Source organism: Perca flavescens, chromosome 18, assembly GCF_004354835.1.
Source record: "Perca flavescens isolate YP-PL-M2 chromosome 18, PFLA_1.0, whole genome shotgun sequence".
NCBI lineage: Eukaryota > Metazoa > Chordata > Actinopteri > Perciformes > Percidae > Perca > Perca flavescens.
This window is the reverse complement of record NC_041348.1, coordinates 17,826,507-17,852,422: the sequence shown is the minus strand read 5'-3', so window position 1 is coordinate 17,852,422 and position 25,916 is coordinate 17,826,507. Positions and strand designations below refer to the sequence as shown.

General features: G+C 40.4%; 2 protein-coding genes across 7 annotated transcripts; one reads left to right on the top strand and one right to left on the bottom strand.

Annotated features, from left to right (window-relative positions):
- The first annotated feature begins 57 nt into the window (after nt 1-57).
- Nucleotides 58-17,549, top strand: snx9b (sorting nexin 9b). Of its 6 annotated transcripts, none has more exons than XM_028604979.1 (20): nt 58-391; nt 2,080-2,166; nt 3,175-3,249; nt 4,231-4,362; nt 5,025-5,102; nt 6,098-6,260; nt 7,776-7,811; nt 9,487-9,622; nt 9,932-10,016; nt 10,313-10,438; nt 10,584-10,701; nt 10,808-10,938; nt 11,097-11,200; nt 11,337-11,440; nt 11,635-11,712; nt 11,886-11,962; nt 13,013-13,102; nt 15,715-15,829; nt 15,928-16,019; nt 16,151-17,549. In XM_028604979.1, exons 1-20 carry the CDS (start codon nt 380-382, stop codon nt 16,196-16,198), a joined length of 1,887 nt encoding a protein of 628 aa, XP_028460780.1. In that variant the 5' UTR covers nt 58-379; the 3' UTR covers nt 16,199-17,549. The 6 variants fall into 6 exon arrangements, with proteins under 6 accessions (XP_028460780.1, XP_028460779.1, XP_028460784.1 ...); XM_028604978.1 differs by having other exon boundaries at nt 9,929-10,016; XM_028604983.1 differs by lacking the exon at nt 5,025-5,102 and having other exon boundaries at nt 9,929-10,016.
- A 1,086-nt stretch (nt 17,550-18,635) lies between these two features.
- si:ch211-203k16.3 (fibrinogen-like protein 1) lies at nt 18,636-22,256 on the bottom strand. Its single transcript, XM_028604626.1, has 7 exons — nt 22,044-22,256; nt 20,921-21,040; nt 20,700-20,814; nt 20,438-20,575; nt 19,984-20,200; nt 19,638-19,833; nt 18,636-19,251 (listed from the first exon to the last, which is right to left on the bottom strand). Exons 1-7 carry the CDS (start codon nt 22,254-22,256, stop codon nt 19,105-19,107), a joined length of 1,146 nt encoding a protein of 381 aa, XP_028460427.1. The 3' UTR covers nt 18,636-19,104.
- Nucleotides 22,257-25,916: the final 3,660 nt, after the last annotated feature.

The window sequence follows — 25,916 nt, the reverse complement described above, 5'->3', positions numbered from 1 at the left end:
CGGTTTCAAATTTTATTTTTTATATAGTCATGTCTTCGAGGGCCATATATCGGACCGAGACTACCTTTCCGGTTTCTCTCCGTAGCGGGTCACTCCCTCCGTACTGTCAGCAGCAGCTCTCTGAGCGGTTCAAACTTGCAGCCACATTGAAGTAATCGATTCCTACCGTTTTTTTTGTCGCCAGGTTTTGAGTTTTAAAATAACAAACTGTTATTCGTAATGTGTTAAAAGTCTATGGTGCGGCGGCTCTTCACCGGGAGGAATTACCGTTTTGTCTTCGCTTTTAGTTGAAAAGCAGCGGGGGAAATGTCCAGCTGAGGATTGGAAATCCTGAAAACCGCAGGGCCCGTTTTTGTAATGATTGATCAATGCTTCGACAATGGCGCTAAAGGTTAGTCTGACAACTTTTCTCGGCTGTTTTAACGTCAACCTGGGTGTATTGTCTCTTCCAGCTGTACTTTTTTTTTTACCAATAATGCGGGCTGTGGACTTGTACAAACACAGACAGAGTTGTAGTTTCTCGCATTAGGTTTATAGTAAACACTTCACTCGATAAGCTACATATTAAAAGTCAAAACTTAATACTCTGGTTAAAAAGCGTGTAATGGACGCTTACGACACGTTTGTATTCAGTAGATGTGACAAGAATGTTTTTGCTATACATGGAAAATGTGTCTCATTAAGAAAGTGTCTTGTGACATTTTACTACCTTCCCAGTGCGGGTCATGTCTACCTCCGTGGAATTCTGGGAAATGGAGTCTTTAGAGTGTGTGTATGTTTTTTGTTCACTAATCTTCACCATAGACTACTGTGTATAATCATCATTAATACAGTTAGTTGTAGTATTATTAATTATTGAGTTACTGTGAGTATTAATAGTATTAGCAGCTTATGAGTGTTACTATAATAGATGGTTGGGTCTGAGGTTTATTGTGATTACAGTTTTGTGTTTGTGGTTCCAGATAACTATCCATTATAGGTAATCATCCCTCCAAACAATACATATAAATTAAAGAAATAAAAAAGAAATTAAGTCTAGTTTCCAGAATCTATAAATATGCAAATATTCTTCATTTAAAAAATGTTACTGCTCCACACAAGATGACTCCTACTACACTTAAAGGAGTTAGGTTTCCACATCACTTTTGTTAAAGTGGCGTATTGGACCATTATTGGTTTCCAACTAGTTGTGATGTCATTAAACTTTACTGGTGGCACAGATGTTAAAGAGAATCTTCCTCCTTTGTACAGCTGCATGTGAAAGCTTTCTAGTGTCAAACATCCAAGTAAAGTAAAACATTAGTTACATTAAAATAATACCTGAGGCTGAGGCCAGAAAAATTCATGACTCTTTTACTTTTGTAGCCCCTGTTTTAAAAACATCATCCTGGGAGGTGGCAGGCTAACACTAAAATAGATCTCTGTTCAGCCAAGAGCAAACAGCCTTGAATTCCATGTCATTGGTTAATGAACAAGTTAGTCTGTGAAGTTAATACTGTTTTGATAACATATGGCATGCATACTTTTTTTGTATAGATAAGAGATGACAATCCAAGTGAATTTGGATAGTAAAATTGATGAAAATAAATGAGTGGGTGGGCCTTGAAATCAGCAATGACGTGAACTGTGAAAAGCAAGTCATATTTAGAATAATTTTCACACCGTTATCGTGTGTGTGTGTGTGTGTGGTCAGTGTGTGTGTGTGTGTGTGTGTGTGTGTGTGGTTAGTGTGTGTGGTCTGTGTGTGTGTGTGTGTGTGTGTGTGTGTGTGTGTGTGGTCAGTGTGAGAAGAACTGCAGGCTCCTGTATTAAACTGAAGTAGGTAATGTGATAGTTCTGGTCTTGTTTTTGGTTGATACTGGTGCCTTGAGTCAGCATGACATGCCCAGAAGAACTAGTTTGGCCTGTTTCACATCCCCTAATTTAACTAACTCCACAAGAATTTTAATCCTGAGGGTAATATTGGGTGTGATGGTATATGTGCATACACGCACACAGATGTAAAAACAAATTATTGTTAGACATAAAAGTGTTCATCAAATATTCTCGTTCTGTGTGTTTTTTCTTGATTGTGTTCAGGCACAAGCTTTATATGACTTCATTGCTGAGGCTGGAAACAACGAGTTGACGGTGAAAGAAGGCGAGACACTTATTATCACCAATCAGGTAAATCTATGCCAGCGCGTCTATCTTCCTTCTATCTCCTCTATGCCCAGTAGACACTGGGTGCAGGATCCCACTGCCTACTGCTACATTGGCAGTTGTCTTCTTTATTATTTATTCAGCTTGTTTACATTAAGCTTTAATGTGTGGGTTTGTTGGTGGTTCCTGTTCTGTGTACATCATGTAAAATGTGTATTGGGTTTGATGTAGTTTGTATTATCTCATCTGATTATGAAGAATGAATCTGGATCAAATTGTTTGTCACCACTGACACTGGAAGAGGAACACATTTCGTTTTTCAGTAAGTCATTATTTAAGTGATCGTATTTTCTGCCTAAAAGTTAGGTATTAGTTGGCTATAATAGCTTTGTGTGTTGTAGCCTCAACATATTAATGTTAATGTGACTCTTCCGAACACTGCTATTCCAAACCAACAGCCCTATAAAGGCCCAACTCACATGATCTCAGGTTGTATATAAACAAGGAGTGTCACAAACGCGTACAAAGGAAGGAAAGAAGGGAGTAAACATGATGTCTCAGCCAGTTTCCCCAGTCGGCAACAGTTCAAAGGTCACTCACCGTGTGTTGATTTACATTGTTTTTTGGTCTTAAGCCAATCAGGAACTATAAGGAAAACAGGCTTTTTTTTCTTCTTCTCTAAATCGCCTGTCTGTGGAGGAATTTGTCCTGGAGCTTTCAGTGTGTTTACAGATACTTTGGTAAACTGGTTATTGTCAACTAGCTAAATAACAAATACATGGGAAACCTGGCAAAAATGTCAAGGCTGCAGCAGCATTCACACATCCTGTAGAAACGAGAGGAGAAATCTGATTACTGACCAGCTGCATGTAAATGTGGGGTTTAGAGTAATCTGGTTACTGCAATGCATTTATTTCCTTTTAATTTGTTTTTTTTTTCTCCCAGCACGCTGGTCTTTTGTTTGCATGTGATGCAGACACCTAATCTCTGCAGGCCTGACTGATGTTGTTTTTTGGTCTCACTCTATTTCAGAGTATTGGAGGCGGCTGGATTGAAGCACAGAACTCCAGAGGGGAGGTTGGACTGGTGCCAGAAGACTACATCGAGGTAAGATAGACAGTTGCTCAGTGTACGATGGTGATTTCACAACAGAAAATCAAGCCGGAAAGCCATCTGCTATCGCACTTTGAGGTCAAGATGCACGCTATGTACTGTCTATGCCAGAGTACAACCAAACATTTAACATTTCAACCATTTAATGGCTTTATCAGTTAGATATGTGCCATTATAGTCAAGGATAGGTTTATTCTTTGACTGTTGAATGTGGAGCTGTCTCTAAAATCACAACAGGATATGGCTCCTTCAGGGTTTTGCTGATTCTGTTTTTTATGTGTGTGTCCAGTAACTCTGACCTCATCATGGGGTTATGATTCACTCTAAAGACATCCAGAAAGAGACACAGAGAGAGTTTGATTAAAAGTAAACTAAACAACCCTCACTGCAACATCTAACAATGTGGTTTCTGTGTGTATGAGAGATTGATGTTATCCATCCGTTTTACTTAGCAAACAAGCAAGCTCATGTGGATGTGTTTGTCTGACCTTAAGTTACCTCCCCAGCTGCCTCCAGACTGTTTTACTTTATTCTTTTTTGCAAATCATATAAACCCACTGATGACAATTGCACTTGTAGCTTATGTAACATCTAATGAAAAACATCAGGACACAGCCTGTTTCTCAAGCAACTACTTTCTATTTCAGTGCACTCTACTGGTAGGAATAAGATCTGCAAAAACAGAAATAAGCCAGAATAATTAAGTGTGGTATCTTCATATTGACAAGTGGTAGAGCAGATTTAAATGTGTAAATATACTGTAAGTATACCCAGCCAGTGCTATCACACTTTGGATAAACTGAGAACGTTTAAAACCCAGTTTGCAAAGCCAGGGAATGCCAAGCAGACATGATCACATTACCACAGAAGAATGTACCTTTAAAAGTCATTAACTCACCCTGGAATATTTGGATTTGCTCTCCTAATGGGACTGTTTTCTGTCTCTCCCTCTGTCTTTTATGTTTTCATTTGTAGTTCAGTAAGCCGGTACCATCGTTCCCAGGAGCAGGAACCGCAGCACCTGCTATAAGTGTAGGAAATGTTGCAATTCCAGACCTCTCCATCTTTGATTCCTACGCTCCTGCAGCAGCACCTGTACAAAACCAGGTAATGCACTCACCTAATGATGGTTTTGGGTATATTAAATTCATACTAGTGTCATATCAAATGCCTGCCTTTTTTGGCTATTCACGGACCTTTAGTCAGAGTTGTAGATTCATGTACATACTTAACTTCTCTAAATGCACCAGCCCAGACCAGTGCTGGAGAAGAACATTGCCATGCACCGAGCACCTGCCGTGTTCCCACTCAATAGTATGTGTGATGCGGTGATGTTGAAGAAGAAGCAGAAGTGAGTGATGAGTTTTACTGACGTCCGTGCAGCCTGTGTGATCCCCAGAGATGCAGAAGTGAGAGCAGCTGCTGTGAAGGATATTCATTGTGGTCAAGTCATTTATAACAGGCACATGTTTTTGCCCTAGTAAAATAGAACCAAGAGGAAATAAGTTCAGTGTAATCTGTTTCTGGGCAGGAGCTCACGCAAGTATGGGCGTACTGCTGGATCAGTAGAAATTTAGGCACAGAAATGGGTTGTGTCAAGGCCGGAAATGTGTCAGCCGTTTTCCCTAACGCTCTTTTTCCTTTCACCCACACTCTCTCACACACACACAAACACATCCATGTCCAGCATCACTTTAACCCATGCCGTGCTGAATGTAAACCTTCACTGCTGCCGCTTTGTGATGATGTCACCTTCTTTTCCCCTTAAGGTGGATGCTGGGGGCTTAAGTCCCCAGCCGGACACCCCCGACACCCCAGTTTCCCCCTACCTTTCGTCCCCTGATGAGGTAACCCGCCACGTAGGGGTGGTGGATGAGGCCAGTGGCATGAAACCCATTCTCTGCCCCAAGCCCCCTCCTCTCTGATTGGTCTGCTTTGGCAAATTCCCCCTCCTACAGTACTCCCACTGCCTGCAGAAAGCATGATCTCACCCTCTCCGTACACCCTTATCTCAATTGTATGAATCAGCACTACAGCAAAACTTTAAAAGCTTAAAGATCAGAGTCAGTGATCCTTGTATCTCACATAGAATTGACTAATCACACAGACAAATCATCAGACCAGGACACAAGCATTTACTCAATGATTATCAGAATCTCATAAATAACCTTCAAAATGTATTTAATGCCATTATGACTGACTGTTGTTTAAAATGTTATCTATTCATGTACAGTTAGAAGGGGGTGCTAAATCTGGGAAATGCTGTTGGAGTGTTGTTCTGCGCTGCACTGCTGTGATTATTTGTCATTGCGGCAATTGTTTGTGAAACAAAGTCTGTGTGCATTACGTGGTGTTTTAAGAGACCCTGCACTAGTTCTGTGTTCAGGCAGCTCAGTACCTGGTTAGCATTAAGCTAAATGCAACGTACAAGAGGCACACATTCCCTCTATTGCATGGCTATGCCCACAAGGTGTCATAGTGGTTTACAGTACGTCTGTCTTGCAAGCATGGCATGCAGTTGCATTTTCAGCTTGTAAGATCCTTAAAAAGCACATTCATCATTGTAAGCAAGTGTCTGCATTTTATATTAATGTGATATTTGTAGCTACTGCATGTGTTTACAAACTACACTGTCAAGTTAAATATCTTAACATATTCCCTGTTAGGGGCCAGGTCTGCATCCTGTGTTTGAAAAAGCATTGTTTAAAGACTACTGTCAGCTTTTCATTAAACAGACTCCAAACTAGACTGGACTCTGTGTCCTCTCTCTCTTCCCTTCCTCTCTTTACTTGATCTGTCATTCTTTCGTCCCTCACATTTTTTCTCTCTCGGTCTCTTCCAGGCTAGTAACGGTAATGATCCCTGGTCGGTGTGGAACGCAGACCCCTCGGGGGGCTCCAACAATAACTGGGCGTCCAATCCAGAGGGCACCCAGACTGGGAAGAGTCCTGCTGACCCCTGGGGCTCTGTATCACAGGGTCACCCTCAGGCTTACCAGGGCCCAGGTAAGATCAGCTTAATTTAGCAACCGTGGTTGGCCTGATGTTTGAAACGAAGACGTTACAGTAAAATCAATGCCTATGATCTTATGCAATTTATAAATTGTAAATTTGATTATATTATAATTAATTATTGTGGTTGTACTTACACTACTCAGTAGTACTGCTATTAAAAACCTCATGACAATCAAAGTTAGGAAACAAAGACTATGCTGCATATGTCATTCTCAAGTGCTTCTGCTTTCTTTTCAAGTGATTATTTTTGTTTCCTGCCAAATGTTTAACAGGATCATTTAAGTTTATTTGAATCTAAGATTTCTGAAGGAACAAACATAATAATCCAGAAATGGTTGGGGCTAAAAACAGAGATTAAAACCTCTACATCATGATTCCACACATGGGAAGGTCACACACTGTTTTAGCTCTTGGCGTCATTATCTTGCTAAACAGTTAAACTTACTGTTTGCAGATGGTTTTCTTTTTATACTGTAATTGTGGGGACAGGATAAAATATATGGCTGCATTGGATGAGGTTCTGGAAAGCCAAGACTTCCTGCGGATCCCTCTGGAGGTGTGAGCTTAATTAATAATCAAATAATCAAAGTTTGTAGTAATAAGCAAGCTCGGTGTAACACTACACTGCAACCCAGTTAGGTTATGTGGCTGGTGAATCTGGTTGTACATTTATAACCGCCTAGTCAGACTGTTGTCAGAATCAGCTTTCTGTTGGGATGCATGTTTTGTATTATTATGATAGAGGTTGCTACATCCCACATAAATGTTTTCATTTTATTTTTTTTCTACAATCCACTTCTTCAGGCATGTGGTAAAAGTTCTCTGTTTGGGTGGAAAAGGAAGACTTCCTAAATGTTTCAGAAGAGTAAGATTATCTGCAACTATGATACATGTCTTGGTCTTAAGACAGAAGATGATTTAAGGATTTTTGAAATGTGCTTACTGTTTTGATTTTCCCCCTTATTTTTACTTTATATGTATATTTTAACTTATATTTTATGTTCACCAGGAAGATTATAAAACCCATGTTTCACAGAATTAAAGCTAGGCCAAGTAGTCATGGCAAACAATACTGAATATCAACTTCTTTGGAGTACCAGATGGGTTTCGCATCTTAGAACAATATAGGAAAGAATTATCTTTTTACTCAGAACAGAGTGCTGTTTCCTGGTACTAAGTGAAATACTGTGAGAATATACAGCAAACTCTCTAATCTGGAACGAGGTAGTTTGATCTAGTGTTTATTATTTGCAAATTCTATTTTGTCCTGGTCTTTACAGATTTGCATTGACTTTAACTCCTAGATATGGTTCTGCTCACTCGCCGTCTCTTGCCAGTCCCTTCACAGAGACACTGCAGCATGTGGATATGACAATCAAGTCATGAAAAGTGACTTGACTTATCATTTTTTTAATTCTCCAGTTGTTATTGTAGAAAGAGAACTGGTTGAATAACTGGCAAGGAGAATAATTAACAGACTTTTTCTTTCTTTTTCTTTTGCCAAAGACATCTACCCGTATCCTTACCTTATCGATAACACAGGTATCCCGTGCATTGCCTGGTGGAAGCTTTTTCCTCATTTTTGTGTGTGTGGGCTGGCAATAAATGCTCATGAAGACCAGCAAATAGTTTTAGGAAATGATTTACAGACTAAAAAGCATGTGTGTTTGAGGCATTCCGTTTGTATCTTGATATTAACACTATATTAACTTTATTGTGATGTGGGAAAGTGTCAGTTGTAACTGACCTGGGGATTGTGACTGGATTATATTGCACATCTGATACTTGCAATGTATTTCTGCAGTTGATGAGTCTGCCCTACAAAAGACACAGAGTAGAAACTAAACACAGAATGAAGTTGACAAAAGGAGGTTTAAGTTTTCAGGCTGTTTAGCCAAACTTTGTAACAGATGACCGGTACAACTCTAGCTAGGCTAGTAATCTTTTAGCAGGACTTTTAGGTTAGCAGTGGTAAAGGAACTCTTTGGTTTATCCATCATGGTTGGATTTAGCTTTGCCCTCGTTTTATCTTGGATAACATACTGAATTGATGTTGGATCATAATCATTGATTCTTCAGTTACAGGAAACTGGTAGAAAAGAGTAGTTACATTTAGCTTTAGCTCAGGCTAGCTGTGGCTTTCTCATTAGCATGTCATGTTTGTTTCTCTGAAATGTTTCTATGGCATTATAAAAGTATATGGTAAAACGTCAGAAAATCAGATTCTGGTCTTAACTGAATTTTGACCAAATATATAGTGATTGCATCTTAGCTTTGTGGGACCGGTGTAATGCAGCAGTGCACTTCCTAACTTGCCTGTTGTGTATTTGTGTGGGAATGTTTTCTCTAATAGCTTGAGGCCACATTCCAGCCTCAAGATATGCCTAGCACCACAGTGTCTTAATCACACTCTATATACAGTATTTATGTGCTTTCAGGACTCATTTTGAAAGTGCACGGCTGTTGAGAAAATCATGCTGTGTGAGTTCTGTATTCATATTTTTAGTCTCATTTAGGGACAGAAAGTGAGAATTGGTTCCCATGTAGAACCAGGTTCAAATTGTTGGCTATTTATGGGTCTTTAGCTGTACCAATCTTATTTTACACCTGGGTGCATGCTATCCGTTTTAATGTTGAATCCTTGAAGATATTTAACTAAACATCATAAAAATGGCAAAGTGCAATGTTTGCAACTGTGTATATATTTACACAGTACACACTATTAAATTACAGAAATGCAATTTCTCTGATAGCTTACTGTACAGTATAGGCAAGTGCTGCATGCCCTCAATCAAGTTCAACTTGTACATCCGTTAACTCTGTAGAAGTCTCTTTATAATCTAAAGTTAAGGACCACAGAGTAAGACTAAACTGAGTATTTTTCCACTCATAAAATAAGAGTAAGAAATCTTAATTTCACTTAAATATTACTCTAGTTCATCTACTTTAGATAACATCACTCAGGCTTATGCTGCAACATGTATTTGTCTCTCAATCCAACACAACAGCGATCGATAATGGAAGCAATTAAGAATTGGTTTAATGAACATCGTTTTGATGTCAGTCCCTGCAAGTGGTTAATTGATATAATAGATTTGTTTGTATCTTCTCCAGGAGCTTTACATTACATTACACGTCATACAGTAGGTTGTTGAACATAGAATATGTACTTTCTGTGCCTAAAACACAACCGTGTGTGCATGTGTCTTCCCCTTAGGAGCGGAGGATGATGAGTGGGATGATGAGTGGGATGACATGAAGTCCACTGGAGGTTACACCGAGTCAGAATCTGGAGACGCCGGAGCAATTCAGAGAGGAGCTCATGCGTCTTCAATGAAAATCTCCCTCAACAAGTAAGACCTAATAAGGCAGTAAGACACAAGGCTTTGATTTCTTGAGTGTCATAAAAAAAATTAACAGCAGCAGAACAGTGTTGATGGTACTAAAAATCATTGTCAAGCACAGGGTACAATCACTGTGTCTGAAAGGAAAAAATTATGCAAATGGTTTGCAATTAGATTGAGCTGATCTGAGTTGGTGCTGAACAATGTGCTTAAGATGAAATGGGCCTTTTAGAGATTGGTTTATGGCTCTCTGTCGCTCCCAGAATTTCATGCACAACATCATGGTGAATTTTCAAACTTCTCTTTCTCTTTGAGCAGGTTTCCTGGCTTCTCCAAGTCTGGCCCAGAGCTCTACCTCCTATGCAAGCAGATCGCTAAGGGCAAAGAAAAGCTGCCAATCTATGTAGGTTATCTCTAAATATCCACCCAAATTGTTCACAGATTATCATTAGATGTCTTTCCTTGTTATATCAGTGGTTGTGGTAAATCAATTAAACCTATATAACTAAACTAAACACAATATGCTGTATCATAACAAAAGAAACACAAAAAAACAAGGTTGATTATTGCAGTAACAGAGGTTATACTAATGGTATATTCACTAGTATTATAGCATTGTTTCCTCTTATTGCCAGTGTGAATCTATGTTTATATGCCATAAAATGCAGAACAGCAGGTTTCTAAACCTTTTGTTTTCAGATTGGAGAAGTTGGTCCGGTGTGGTCTTACCCAGAAACTCAGCTGGACTGTGTGGTGGCTGATCCCAAGAAAGGCTCAAAGATGTACGGCCTCAAGAGCTACATCGAGTACCAAATCACACCCAACGTAAATATCCAGTACCATCTAAAAAAATAGTTTTGGTCATATTCAGTAAAATAAATATGATATAATATGGTTAAAATAGTGATAAATGTTTTCCTCAAGTTTATATGACTTGCAGTGCCTATAATTCCATGTTATTGGTTCGCAGACCACAAACCGACCAGTCAATCACAGATACAAGCACTTTGATTGGTTGTATGAGAGGCTGCTAGACAAATTTGGGTCAGCCATCCCCATCCCCTCTTTACCAGACAAGCAAGTGACAGGCAAGTGCCCGACTCTGTGACCAAGACATACAAAAAAAAGATGAACACTGCTGACAAAAACATGAATATATAAAATCTTTTCTGTGCATCCTCCCTTCTACTCCAGGACGATTTGAGGAAGAGTTTATTAAGATGCGTATGGAGCGGTTGCAGGGCTGGATGACCAGGATGTGCAGGCACCCGGTTGTTTCCAGCAGTGAAGTATTCCAGATTTTCCTCACCTACAAGGATGAGAAGGTGTGCTATTCCTCCTCCACTTCTTCTCCACTCTCCCTTTATTGCTGAAGGATAGACAAGTCTTTTGTTGTTGTTGTTGTTGTTGTTGTTTATTATTATTATTATTATTATTATTATTATTATTATTATTGCTTAATTAAAATGGTTCATTGGTACAGGACTGGAAGACGGGGAAAAGAAAAGCAGAAAAGGACGAGACAGTGGGAGTGATGGTCTTCACCACAATAGAGCCTGAAGCTGCGGACCTGGATCTGGTGGAAGTGTGAGTTTCCTCAAACTTTACTCTAAATTGCTACAAATAGAACCTGGCTCAAAAAGCACCAACATGAAGCGTGTAGCTGACTGTATGTTAGCCTGCTTACGGTTTATTGTATGTAAAATGTGTCCCTCGTCCACAGAGAGCAGAAATGTGAGCAGTTTAACAGGTTCACTAAAGCCATGGATGACGGAGTAAAGGAAATCCTCACAGTGGGCAACGAGCACTGGAAGAGATGTACAGGACGTACGTACACACAGCACTGAATACATGTTTTACCACACACAGGCCACACCTTTACTCTGCTGTAATTACTGTTTATATTAAAGAATGGTTATTTGTGCTAAGTATTTTGTCAACTCAAGACAAAATTCATTCACACAGTATGTGTGTGTGTGTGTGTGTGTGTGTCTTCAAGTTTCATTTCTTCCCCTCCACAGCTTTACCTAAAGAGTACCAGAGAATCGGCAAAGCCTTCCAAAACCTCTCTGCCGTCTTCAACAGCAGTGGATACCAAGGTACAACAATGAATTCAAAACCTCAACACATGTAATCATCATAATAGCAGAAGTAGATGCAATTTACTATGTAGCCATTTATTATGTGGAAGTCTGTTTTTAAAAACAAATTGGCACACAGATGCGGTTAAGAAACACGGTGACGACATGTTTCAACCCTTTCTCTGCTGTAGGCGAGTCAACTCTGACTGATGCCATGACGGCAGCAGGCAAGACCTATGAGGAGATAGCTCAGATGGTGGCAGAGCAGGTTGGTACTGTTGTTAAGAAATCTGTAGTGTTTCTTTCATGTGTTCATATTCTCCCCCAAACAAACTTTACTTTTACCGTTCACCAACGGTCCTGGCAGGGCTGTTAAATATACTGCACTTGTTTTTTCTTCACGAACAAAGCAGTGGAGCAAAACTTAAAGGCCTCTGTTTCCTCAAATGTCTTTGAGTTTATTTTAGACCTGTTTATCAACCGCAGTGTTCAGGGTTCACTCTCTCAATAATATCTCAGTATCTCGCAATGTCTGTGAACATTTCCTGCTCGCAGTCAGTGTTTACATCCTGGTTGTGGCGTTTTTATTGACCCCTTTAACCCAGCGTCCTGTTCGTGAAATCTGTATCTGTAAAGGAAGAGGCCACAGGCAAACCTATCTCTATTATTACATAATGTTGTTTTAACCCACTACCAGTATTTGTGGCTTTTCTGACCGTGCTATGTAGTCTGATTGGTGTGGTGTGTAATAAAATGAAACTTGGGCCTTTTTTGATGTCCCAGCAGCTTCCAGAGGGACGATTCATCTGGTAAGCTTATGCTGCTCCAGACACTTTTTGTCAGTGGTACTGTGGAATTGTTGGTTTTAGTTTAGCTATAGCTATATTTTGGACATGGATTCATCTTAAGAGCCAAAAGTCTAAAACAATGCAGTGTATCTGTTGCATTAAGGCTGCATACAGCGTTCCATTGATAAATTCAATTTATTATCATTTTACCAGATGCAGGATACGTAGATCTATCAGCTAAATATTATTGCCTCTTTTATTACTGTACTTGTTTTTAGTAGTACTACAGCAACTCTTTGTTTAGTGTCTAGTTCTGCTGGATGCTCAGCTGAATCCGTGGTCAGAATCTGCAAAACTCCCTTTTTTAGGCCATTAGGTACAGTATATGTGTTAAAATTTAACTTTGAGAAGTTACTCCTGTGACGTAATGTTTCCCTGTGTTCTTATCACTTTCAGATCTGTGTAATTTCCTGATTTTGATTTCAGGTTACATTGATATGTTTTTGTTTCTGTCTGTGCTCCCTTTGCAGCCCAAGAAGGACCTCCACTTCGTCATGGAGACCAACAATGAATATAAGGGTCTTCTTGGATGCTTCCCGGACACCATCGGAGTCCATAAGGTACACTGGGAAATAGTTACACGAAGCTTTATAAGAAAGCAAATTTTCTTCAGGGGGCAACTGTTTCTGCAGCCAGAGCCGGTTGCACCAGCTGCTCCTAAATTCAAGCTCAGCCTTAGTTTTTACTAGGTAGAGAACCTGCTTGAATAATACTAACTCTGAAAGACATATAATTCTCTACGTATGCAGTAAATTCAATAAAAATCATACCTACTCTTACGAAGCAATGACAGTTTAATATATTATAGATTTGGAAGATATGTTACAGCTAATGATGCTACAGTTACTTTCTATTTACATAGTTGATTGCTTTTGATTAGACAGCGTTACATATGTTTCCTAGCAGCCGATTAATAATAATAAAACACGTTATTAAAGTCTGTACTATCTAAGACAGGGGTTCTCAACCTTTTGCAAGCTGGGCCCCCAAAGCTGGTCCATTGCAGTTGGGCCCCCCCCCCTCCAATTTCTTGGCGAAATGTCTGATAAACGTAGCCTCCAATCATCCTCGATTTGTGCACGATTGCGGTATTTCGTTTTGATTGCAGTCATTTCTGAGAATCCTGCCTCACACAAATATGCCGACGCGAAAGGGAGGAGAATCTTCAAGGTGACATCACAGAGTTGAGAGTATCCCTGCATCAGTGCTGCCCAGAATGACGAAAGAGGGCAGGAGGTCAGTGGCATAACTAGCCAACACCGGGCCCCTATGCAGGATTATCAAGGCGGGCCCCCCCCCCCACTACAGCATGTGATGACGGCGCAATGTCCCCGAGTAGGCTACCATGAATAGGACAGGATAGGATCATAGAGACACAGCATATAAGAGATGCGCACCACAACAACAAAAAAACATTGGTGAATGTTGACCATAACACATGAAAAAACACACAAGGGCAGTCCCTCCAGGATTTCACAGCCTTTTTTGAGATTGTTGCGGCCCAAAATGCCTGATTTCACGGGAGCTTTTGTTAAAAATTGTGATAAAAGTTGTGGTGTCTTTTGTATGTGTGTTGCAATGAAGTTGCAGAAGACAGTGAAATTTTTTTTATACTTCTTTAAAAATAAAAAGGAAACTTGTTTTGGGGAGAATAATAATTAGTACTATTAATTAATTACTCTGGGCTGAGATTTCCTAGGGAACCTTAAAAGGCTGAGGATGCTGCAAATGTTGGTATAATAGGAAAATGGCTTGTGGATTTAAGACAAAAAATAATAATTTATTGAATGAATCAAATATGACAGCGTACATTGATGTTAAAATGTATACACGTTGGCAGTAGAGTCTGAAATGTTTTGCGCGGTCTTTCGCTGTACGTTTTGTTGGTAAATGTGAGATGTTAGTCACACACACATCTTCATAACCGAAACAAGGAAATTAATTTAACCCGTTCTCACTCCCACTTGGTCAGTGGCTGTTTTCTCTCATTGCTGACAGGTGCTCAGACGCCGATTTGAAATAAATAAAATAAAGTCTGCAAGGCTGGGGAACATGTCGCAGTTCCCTCGACTGATGCGGTCATGCCATAGGTCAAGTTTTTGTGTGAAGTTTATATGAGGAGTGGTGTGTGTGTGTCTCCTCTCTGGTCCGACTGCAGGCTGGGACTGGTGCGCGAGGCTACTGAGAGACTGACCGCCTGGGAGGGCTTTTGGACGGGGGAGGGGCTCACGGCAACACCCGCTGCTCGTTGAAAACTGTAGCTGCAGAGTGATACGTGCTTTCAAGTCTCCAAACACCACAAAAGTCTCCAATAACACCAGTAAAAGTCGCTAGATTAGTTTTTGACAAAAAAGTCGCCAGGAAGATGATTTGTTTGTGTGTTACAATCCAACCACTTGCATTTCAACATGGGGGAAATTCTTTTTCTGAATTCTTTTTTTTTTTTTTTTTCATCCTGTAGCCTACTCGCGCCCCCCCGGAGAGTGTCCGCGCCCCCCCAGGGGGGCGGGCCCCACCGGTTGAGAACCACTGATCTAAGACATTCCTAAAGCCTAATAGTGCAACTCAATTTAGTGAATCACTAGTTTAGAAATTAGCTAGTAGTTGTTTAAAACTCAGTAAGCCAGAGTCCAGAGGAGTCAAAATATAGTGAACATGTATTGTCATGTGAAAAAAATTAGGACACCATGCTAAAGTTGACTAAAAAGAGGAATAAAAAAATCATCTTTTGGAAATTGATCTTAATGCCTTAATTTAAAAAATGAGGAAAAATCCAACCTTTAAGGACACCAATTTTGTTTGTGAATGAATAATGTATCGTAAATGAATAAATGTTCTTCCTTAAAATACAGGGGGCATAAGTAAGCACCTCTTAATGTTAAATTCCTATAGAGGCAGGCAGATTTTTATTTTTAAAGGCCAGTTATTTCATGGATCCAGGATAATATGCATCCTGATGAAGTTCCCTTGGCCTTTGGAATTAAAATAGCCCCACATCATCACATACCATTCACCATTCCTCTTTTTTATTCCTCTTTTTAGTAAATTTTTTCACATGACTGTACAACTGTCCATCACCTTATCTGGATGCAGGTGAGTTAAATGGTATTTTGTCTTCATACAATGTCACTGAAGACCTTGCGTCGTCTGCCTATTTTTCAAATTCTCGCAGGCAGCCATAGACAAGGTGAAGGAGGCCGACAAGCTGGTGGCCACCAGTAAAATTACCCCTCAGGACAAAGTCACCATGGCTAAACGAGTCAGCACCATGTCGTACGCATTACAAGGTAGCACACTTACTCAGGAAACATTTAAGCGGTGGCGTTTTATCTTACGTATCTACATATTAAATCTGATATCTGGTTTCCCCTTTCGTCTCCCACAGCTGAGATGAACCACTTCCATAGCAACCGTATCTACGACTACAACAGGGTCATGCAGTTGTACTTGGAAGAGCAAGTCAAGTTTTACGAGACGGTAAAGCATTTTTATCGACCATTTATCAACGTAAATTGGAGTCTGTAACAGCCTGTCCTTTTTGTTGCCTTATTACCTGGTGAGCCTCTGCTTTTGTATTCATGCCAGTTTTTCCTCTTCTGAATCTACAGATTGCTGCAAAGCTGAGACAAGCACACAGTCAGTTCACTACAATGTGAAAATAATTGCCTTCAGTCTCGCACTACAATACAAGAAGAAGTTAAACCAGCAAAACATCCAAAATATTCTTTCTTACACTGCATTCACTTCCCTCCCTTTAATTTAAATTTCACTTATATTTCTCTTGCTCTTACCTCATCTCTTCTTTCTTTACTGCTCATGCCAACAGTCCCAGCTCATGGAGTTACTTTTGTTCGCCGCTCTCAGTTTATAAACAGTTAATGAGCATGTGCAGCAGCTGAAAAGTCTTTTTAGGGCCAACAATGATAGCTGAACAAGACACACTTGTTACACACACCCTTTCCTCTGTCCAAGGTCTGCAGCCTGTGACACATACGTAAACACCATGAATTGCTATATTGCATCGAGTTTCTCTAATGTGATGCAGGTTTTGTACAGCTATAGGTGCCAACGTGCCTTTGCTCACATTACATCTCCGTATTTTAAAGCAATATTTCTGCAGTTTTTCATTTTTTCCGGGTTAGAAATGTTAAAGGATATGATTTACACATGTTGTCTGCACAGTGATGCAGTGATATACTGAAACCGAAAAACCAAAGCCACCCTCCCTTCTGTCAAGGGGACAGCAGGGGGTGTTGATTTTTGAATGCAGCATTTACAACAAATCAGAGCTTTACTGTTTTTCTCTCAGCCAATATTTTGAGAATTTTTGCCTCGTAATAGTACCGTTAACATTTGAGAGAGTCCTAACATCTTCATGAAAAGCAGTGGAGCATTCCTTTTTATGAATCGAAGTCTTGGAAGAGTTGTCAAAGGCAGAGTGTGTCTCCTATGCATGTCCACTGCTAGCCCCCTTTCACCCTGCTCTTCCTCAAGAGCTAACAGGAAGCTCCACCTCCTTCCTGACTTGCCCCTTTGAGGAAAATAGAAATGTTGACCCCAGCGTGCGTCCCATGACACTGCAGTTTACATTTCTGGAAAGATTAAGTGGGGGATAAATGATTTTCAATTTGGGTTCATTATATTAACATTAAAGCCAAACATCAATTAAATAATACCTTCCTCCTTCTCTCTCCCAGTTCTCCCAAAGAATATCTGTCCCTTAGTTTTACCGGATTATAGTGTTTTATTTGAAGGTGTAACAACAATGTTATCTGTAAGAATCTGTACTATAAAAAGAGTTTGGGACAGAGCCATGGAGTATGTCATGTATGCAGTTTTGCTAGTTTAGTCTCTAATCTTGTTCACTCTTTGTTTTCTTATCACTTGATACATGAAAAAAAATAAATATATATATATATATTCTATCTAACCTATCAGGTGCTTCTTGTCATTGAGATACAATTTTATGTATAGGAGTATTTGCAATAAAGTGTAACTCAAAGAGGAGCAAAGTTTCATTTTGATTTATTAAACAATAATTTGTACTCATTGGGAGTTTGTTTCTTTGTCTGTGTGTGTCTTCTCTGCACAACACACACTCAGATTTACTCACAGTAAAGCCCTTATTTGCTTCAGCAGATTCATGCGTAGAGATGGGATAGGAATGAGAATGAGTCGGCCGCCTGTGCGACGGTTCAAAGAGTGTGTTTGTGCAGTCTTGTAGCAGAGGAAGTGAAAGACCCACATTCAGCTCACTGCCCCCATCAGGTGCAGCTGGATGTGCAGGCCACATAAAGTATAGATCTTATGCACCACACAGTACAGGCATTCTCATGTTATTTTTGAGTGTATGTGTTTTAGGGTGTTTAGTGTTCATTGGAGCTTGGAGCACTCATTCCAGTTTTAAAATACTCGTACTCTGTAAAATCTTGTGAAACATTTATAATTCTTTTTTTGAAAGTTGTATAAGAGTTTAAAGTGAACTGATTACAAATTTTCTGTATCCTTTGGCCTACGGACTTTACCTCTGCTCAACACATGCCTGCTATATTGACACAAACTTGCCAATAGGCTAAAGGTCTGTGGAAACCCATGCGTGAAGTTATTTGAATGTAAGTAACACTTACTGGATGCCACAGATAAAAAGTGAGTGTGTCTGTGTGTGTACTCTGTGATAGGAGTTATCTCTTATTTCTATCTGTCAGAAATGTTCTTACTTTTCAACAGTGCTCTTTCAGAACTTAAACCTTTCATTTTATATCAAATAGTGTCACTTTTATGTGTCACATTTTGTATATATAGTGTTTATTGTACAGTCCATACAGTATGTATGTACACACATCTTCTCTGCCTGACCCTAGACTGTGATACAGTAGCACTTTTTAAATCAAAAGGTTATTATATCTAATATAATTCAGTGTTCTTATGTTCTGACTTGTTATATTAATAAAACCCCCTTTATTATTATCACAGTGGATTAAACTCATAGTTGGCTGCAATTCAAAATGAACAAAATTGGATAACAGAGTAATCATAAATATGCAATAAGCACACATTCTTGATCAACACATGATCTTCCTGCCAGTTGCACAAGCCTCTTCTGTGAGCCCCATTCACTCGTCTGTCAACACATCATACGAATGTACCTTGTTTTTGGCTGGGTTGCTAATAGTGTGTACTGTAAGTGTAACAAACTAAAGGTACAAAATAGAAGTAGAAAATATGGAAAAACTCTCTTCCCTGTGACTGAATGAAAAATATCCGTGTCCCAAAAAGAACTCCACAGTATGAAGTTTGTGTTTTCAAAAATATACAGCAGATAATGAGTCCAGAGTATTGAGGATACCGAGCTTACCGGCCACATTTGCACATACAGTGGTTCAAAAATAGCAGGAGAGAGGCCATTGTTGTTGACATAAGAGACAGCATTCAGTCCTTGATGAGCTCTGTCAATAAAAACATCACTGGATGTCATCATCACCCTGGTGTCCCAGTGAGAGGCCCATGTGGGCTACTGTTGGGATTCTTCCTGTGTCCTAACCAATGTCATGGTTACATTGGGTCATGGGGACACCCGAGTTCGGAAAGAGCGTGGTCGGATCATCATGCTGACTTTGCGTAGGGAGTAATAGTCAGAGTCTCTCCAGGAGTACCAAACGATCCCATCAGGACCCAGCGGCCCCTGGCCTTTAGGGGTGTAATGGCCTCCCTGCAGGATCAGGAAGTAGTAAACAATCTCACGGCTTTAAAGCTATATTTCTATCTCCCCTGTGAGGAATTCTAAGTAATGATGAAGCTGCTTATAGCCAAGGAGGACACAGAGGATTAAAAAAACACGATGGACTCTTCAGAAGAGGTAATAATATCTTCACTCGTTTTTTACGCGCGAAAGTTGCCGGACGACACCAGTTTCTGAACATAGCCATACCGAGAAATACAGAGAGAGTTTTGTGAAGCTGATAGTCTTAATTAGCTATTATTTCAAATCATTTGGCTATGGCTTGAATGTAATGGACGTTCATTAATATGAAAAAGTTACGCACTAAAGCTGAAAGTCATGGAAGTCATGGCTATCTGTGTATACCCTATACTTACCCTGTAGTAGACGCCATTAAGGTTGGCGTAGAAGCACTGGTTGTACCACCAACCGCCGTGGGAGATCTCAGCACAGATGTTGCCACTGTCTGGCGTGCTGAAGCCCTGCTTGTCATGGTACCAGCTGAAAGAGTCCTGCACTGTCCCACTGAAGCCTGACACATGGAGCCGGTACTGATGCTCTTCATCTTCCACACTGCCCACACACACATACACACACACATGCAGAGGAACAGTAGGGAAATGATGCAAGAGGTAGATATGGTTGTGCATGTTTTCCATAACACACAAGTACAGTAAGTGCATGTGTTTGTCAACTGTTTGTGGACTTGTGCGTGCCACCGACCTGAAGCTCTGGTAGAGGGCATGTTTGTGGTTGTTGCTCCAGTCCTCCAGGTCGATGCGGAGGCTGTAGTCTCCCTGGGTGCTCAGGTCATGTATGTGGTTATTGCCCAGCCAGAACTCTGAGTGCAGGTCACCAAAGCCGTCCCTGTAGTCCCTCCAGTTACGGTCAAAGCTCAATGAGCCGTCAGCACGCCGCTGAATCACAGTCCAGCCACCACCTGAGGCATAAAGAAGGTATGGCTATTGGAAGGGAAAGCATATGTGATGTCTAATGGGCTATTATACTTGTTCCTATCTGGCAAAAGGAAGAATACAGGTAGAGTGCAACACAGCAAACTTGGAGTTGATACAGGTTGTGTTTTGTGCATTGATTGAACTGGATTGAAATTCAGATGGAATACAGTGAATGCAGCTTGCCAACTTTCTACCCATGTATGATTGTGTATGCAACCCACCATCTGTGTCCATATCACAGTAGACCTCCACAGGCATGCCGGCCATTGATGGCACCACTGTGTAGAGACCTGATCTCCTCACTCCATTGTAGTGGATGGAAGCACAGTCTATGGGACAGTTCCTCACATGCTGAATCTCTGAGGGAAGAGAATGTGATACAGGATGGATTAGGAGTAAATCGACAAGGGAAAATTGGCGCCCTCTGCTGGGAGATCATCGCAGGTGAGACTACATCTACTGTATGTTTCTGAGAGAGTGTACCTGGGTGCAGAGCTTCTTGAGCACTCATCAGTGGGCTGGGACGGACCATGTTGACTGAGCACCCGGGGCTTCTTTTTACTTTATCCACCAAAAGTGTCACATTATGGAGTTGGTTCTTAACAGAATACAGTAAAAATTAAAACAAGCAGTGCACATAGTAATGTTCTAATGTTTCTGTGCCTTAAATACTGAAAGTGAAATAGTACTACTCATGGGTATACCTGGAGGTCTAAGATCAGAGTGCCCTGTAGGTGCAGCAGGGTGGTGGCTTCAGTATAGTGATGCTCCAACTCGTGAAAACGCTCCTCCAAGGAGTTATTCAAGTGGTTCTTCCCTTCACTCTGACACCATACATGAAAAATATCCAATTACACACACATACAAAAACATAGGCAATAACTGAGAACTGTGTAAGGAACCCTTTAAAATGGTTTAAAAGATCTTAGAACTTGACAGCCACTAGGCCTACAGTGACTACTAAATTTTTCTCCCTGTGCTGTATAGACAAAAAGCATGAGCCCTCTCTTATAAACTTAAAGCCAGATACTTCAGTGTGTGGTCTATTCCTAGCCTGGACATGGAGGATAACACTAACTCCCATTACCACAAACCCTGGAGCCCTCTCTGCCGTGCCCAGTTCTCATGTACAACACACACAACACATGAACCCTCTGCACCACCTTTGGCCACTGACCGGTCCAGCTGAGAGTCTCTGTTTGTATAGGCTCTCTGCCTGAGACGCATGAAGCAACACGTGGAAGAGTAGGCCAATCCTGTTAGTGACTAAGGTCAAGGACATGCTGGCGGGGGGGGAGAAGCCAGCTTGATGACCAGGCACCACGTTACAGTGCAGAACTGCACTGTACAGCTCAGGATAGTATTTATAATCGTAGTGACAGTTTCACCAAATTGCAAACCATGATTTTTAACAGCTACTCAGAGTATACACAGAACACATGTAAAAAAAACTTTTTTTATTAAACCACGTCCAAGACTTATTTGACCTTGATATTTGAAATATTTATGTCTGAACTGTCTCTCGACCATAAGGCCCTGAGCAGAGAGAATAAAAAAAAAAATATTTAACAAAAAGTCTGGCTCTGAAAAGATAGGCCTATAATTAATGCCCCCCTCACACACACATAGAAGAACAGAATAAGTTTACTTTCCAAATGAGTAAAAAAGTGAGTTCTGTCACATGTCTATGTCTGTAAAAAAAAGGAGCAGTCACATTGTCACAACATCCGGTGAGCTGCAGGTGGACTAAAGCAAGCGCTCAAAGCAGTTGAAAGGATTGTTGCTGATAGTTGACCCAGCTCTGCTAAGTCGATATGGAGATCTCACCTGCAGCTCGAGGACTCTGATGCGGTGCCGGTGGTTCCTCAGCTCCTCCTGAAGCTCAGAGATGGTTTCCTTCAGCGCCACGATCTGCTGCTTCCTCTCCTCGTTCTCATGCAGCCAGTAGGAAACCTCGTCTGTGCAGCGAAACATATCCGGGCATTTCTGCTCGTCCAGCTGAGGCAGCGTGGCCACCAGCCGACACATCCCATCCCTCATCACCTGTTAGATGACAAACAACTTCTAACTTCCAGACCTGCTGTTGCTCAACAGTGTCATAATATCTGTTAATAAATAATGTAACTACAGCCTCCAATAGCCCAGTTGTGACAGGGATTTTCTCTCTGGCAAATCAATTATTTCCATGTGTTGGATTCAAGGTTTAACTGCAGTATATTGAGTCCTGCCAATAGCAGAGTCAGTTTTTATTTTCAATGTCCCCACAAACCAGCCACAAGCTGATTTCATGCTTTCAAACCTTTTGCAGGTCAAATACTTTATTTTGCAGCCGAATTAGTGCTGATATCACGTGTTAAGTCATGACTATATACATCTTGGTACATTTCTCAACGGTTAAAGATCTTTACTGTTTGTACCATGGTAGCTATCCCTTTGATATCCCTGTGTGTATAAGGCCAGTGTGCAATGTTACAAGTCTATAAACAGGGCTTTTTTAATGGCAATATTGTATTGAAATACCTTGATTTTATTATTAAATCCACTGTATTAGACAAAAACATACATTCTTATCTGGTTATTCCATTCATAAAGTGTTTCTAAACTGATTTTCCAGAAAGTTGTAATCCTGATATATTTCGAAAATGTGACAACTGCATATGACAGAGGATTTCCAGGATACCTATATCACCTAATCCTGTTTACAATAAAAACATGGATGCCTCTGGTTTATTTAAAGACATCATTCTGGACTAGTTGATGGTCATCATTATCATTCTAGGTGATTTTCAGAATACGATTTTAAGTAAAAACATATGATCAGTTTATAAAATACAGTATGATGCCTTCTCCCACCGCTGTCTTGCATGTTTATTTATGTATTTCTGGCAGAGCATTACATTCATGAAGTTCTTTCTGATTCCAGCAGAGCTGAGCTGCTCTTTCACACAGCTGACACATCTCTGGCGTAAAAGGAGGAAACAAGCTCGAGAACATCACTTTGGCTTGTAGCCTATATTCAAGTATGTTTACAGTAATTACCTGGTTAGTGTACTCCCCGCACTGGGATCCCCCGCCATTGCGCTGAGTGGTAGTGTTCAGGTCGTCTGTTTGGGCCTCTGGGAGCAACACGATGAGGATACAGAGAGCAGAGCACACGCTCCAGCCGGGAGGGTTGATTAAGGACAGGAGAGACATTTGTGCCGCCCAGTTAGTCTGTCCCTGCCTTGTCAGTGAGAGCGACGGGACACGGGAGTGTGTGCTTCACCATGTGAGGCTCTGCTGGCTCTTCCTACCAGGAGGGAAACTGAGAAAAATCAGTGTATTATGCTCCTACAATAGAGTTTTGTCTAATTCATTAAGCCACCAAGATGAATTTTGGCACACAATGTTCTCTCTATCTCTTACAGTACACACACCTTTGTCTCAGTACAACTAATAGGACATAAACAAAAGTGAGATTAATGAAGAGGAAGGTGATCCCGTCAGTCTATTACATTAGTTTGTCCTCAGGTAACTTAAACACACTCAAGCTTGCGCACGTCACCTGCTCTTAAAGCCAAACCGAGGTTTGGATTTAATTAAGCTTAATTAGGAGGCAGGTAATAGTTATATGGTGTATTCTGTCTAAGTCTCGCTCAAAAACATACACACATATCATGATATCATGACATGTACTGTACAATTGTACTATCCTTTTGCAGAAAATAGATTTCTTGAATTACTTTTGTCTTGTAGCAAATGTAGATAAGGTGGTGTACTCACCCCAGTTACAGACCATCTTCTATCCCATTCCCGGCCCATTTCAGGCCGAGGGGTCCTCTCCATTTTCTTCCTATCCTTCTCTATAGCTCCTCCTGTATCGCTCTCTCTCACTCTGTGTGCCTCATGCTCTTCTTCTGTCCCTCCCTCTCTCTCTCTCCCCCTTAGTGTAGACATCTTAGTCCCATAATCCACCTCTAAGAGGATTCACAACGCCTGAGGGATGAAGGAAGGCAGGCAAATAGGGAAGCAGAATAAAATTATTGGTAAAAGAGAAATAAGAGAAAAGGCCACACAATCTGCTACAAAATGCTTTTCTAATTTACTAGCAATATCCATTATTCTTTCAAGATTCAATTTGAGTACAAAACAACTTGACATCAAATGCTGTTGCAAAATATACTGAATTGTATTTCATGGTAATATTTGTAATATTGTGAGGAATAACCTGATTATGTTATAGACATACAGAGTTCTAAAAAAAATAATTAAATATAAATTAAACTTAAACAGAGAAAAGAAGAAATAGAGTCAGTGCAGTTCATTTAATTTTAATTGAAATGGAATGCACACATCAGCAAATCACCAACACACATCAGCACATAAATAAGCATCACCTACAGGCACAACAAAGCTAGTTGTAGTGAAGGCTGATGTGAGTGGAAGTATGAGGGCTGCTGATCCTATTACAGTAGCCAAGCTGCTCTTTACATCTTTATACTCTGGAATATGGCTCAGCATACATGGTCTCTTTGTTAAAAGAAGAAAAAAGCGAAATGTTATTGAAAACCAAATTATTTGTTTTTATAGAATTATAATGTAACAGCTATTCAGTAAACTGTTATAAAATTCAAAAGCATTTCCTAAAACAACTATCTATCTAACTGTACTATATCAATTCACACTCACACAGAACACTGCCTCAGGGAACTCTCCCGCATCTATCTCTGCAGAGAAGAAAGGCTGGGCAGCCATCTTCCTGCTGTTCTCAAAGGACTCTGCACATCACACAGAAGACAGGGCAATGTTTTACCTGGCCAAAGCATTCCAAATATAACGCATACAATGTCCACATATAAACTCTCAGAAATGTAAAACATCCCTCAAAAGAAATGTTTTGCTGTTGTACTTGGTGGTGTCTGCTGTAAGCATGTTAGAGAAGCTGTGTGTGTGTGAGGCCACATGGTGGCACCATGTAACAACTTAATTACCTGCTGGCACTTGACTATGGTGAGAATAAGCGTCCCTACTGAAGTGCAAAAGAGAGACAATACAGACAACACATAAGTGGACAGAATTAAAAGACAAGAAGAGCTGCTGCTGATTTCTGACCGAAGACATTAAAGCCAGAAAAAAGCAGGAGGCTTAAAGTCTGCTAACCTGATTGAAAGTGGAATCTTGGTGCCAGAGCCAAGCACCCCAAGGCTGTTCAGACATATGGTGCATTTAATGTTATGGTGCTAATTAGGCATTTTTGTGTCAGAAAAGAAATCATGATCAATTTGAGCCCATATTACATTCATCATAAAACATTTCATCAATACACTCACTGATTTTCAGTGGTGATTCACATTCATGGACATTTTGTTTGATAAACTACTGTTACCCCTGACAGTGTACTTTCTCTGCAGCAACAGATTCCCCCTTTAAAGGCTTGTAATAGTAGCACAGGAAGTGTAGAAGCTCTAAAGTAAGCAAACTAACTCATTAATGTCACTTACACAGCAGCTATCTAAAGCTTGCTAACAAACTCTACTGGTCGTATCAGACCAATTAAAGCAGGAAAACCTGCCAGCATTTTGAATTGAACAATGATGCCTTTATTTATTCATGAATTCAACTTCACATTTGAAAAAAAAGTGGTATTTCAACTAAGAGACAAATGTCCACCAGGCAGAGTGAAATAACTGTTACTAAAGGGGAAAGCAGCTGTTGCTTACG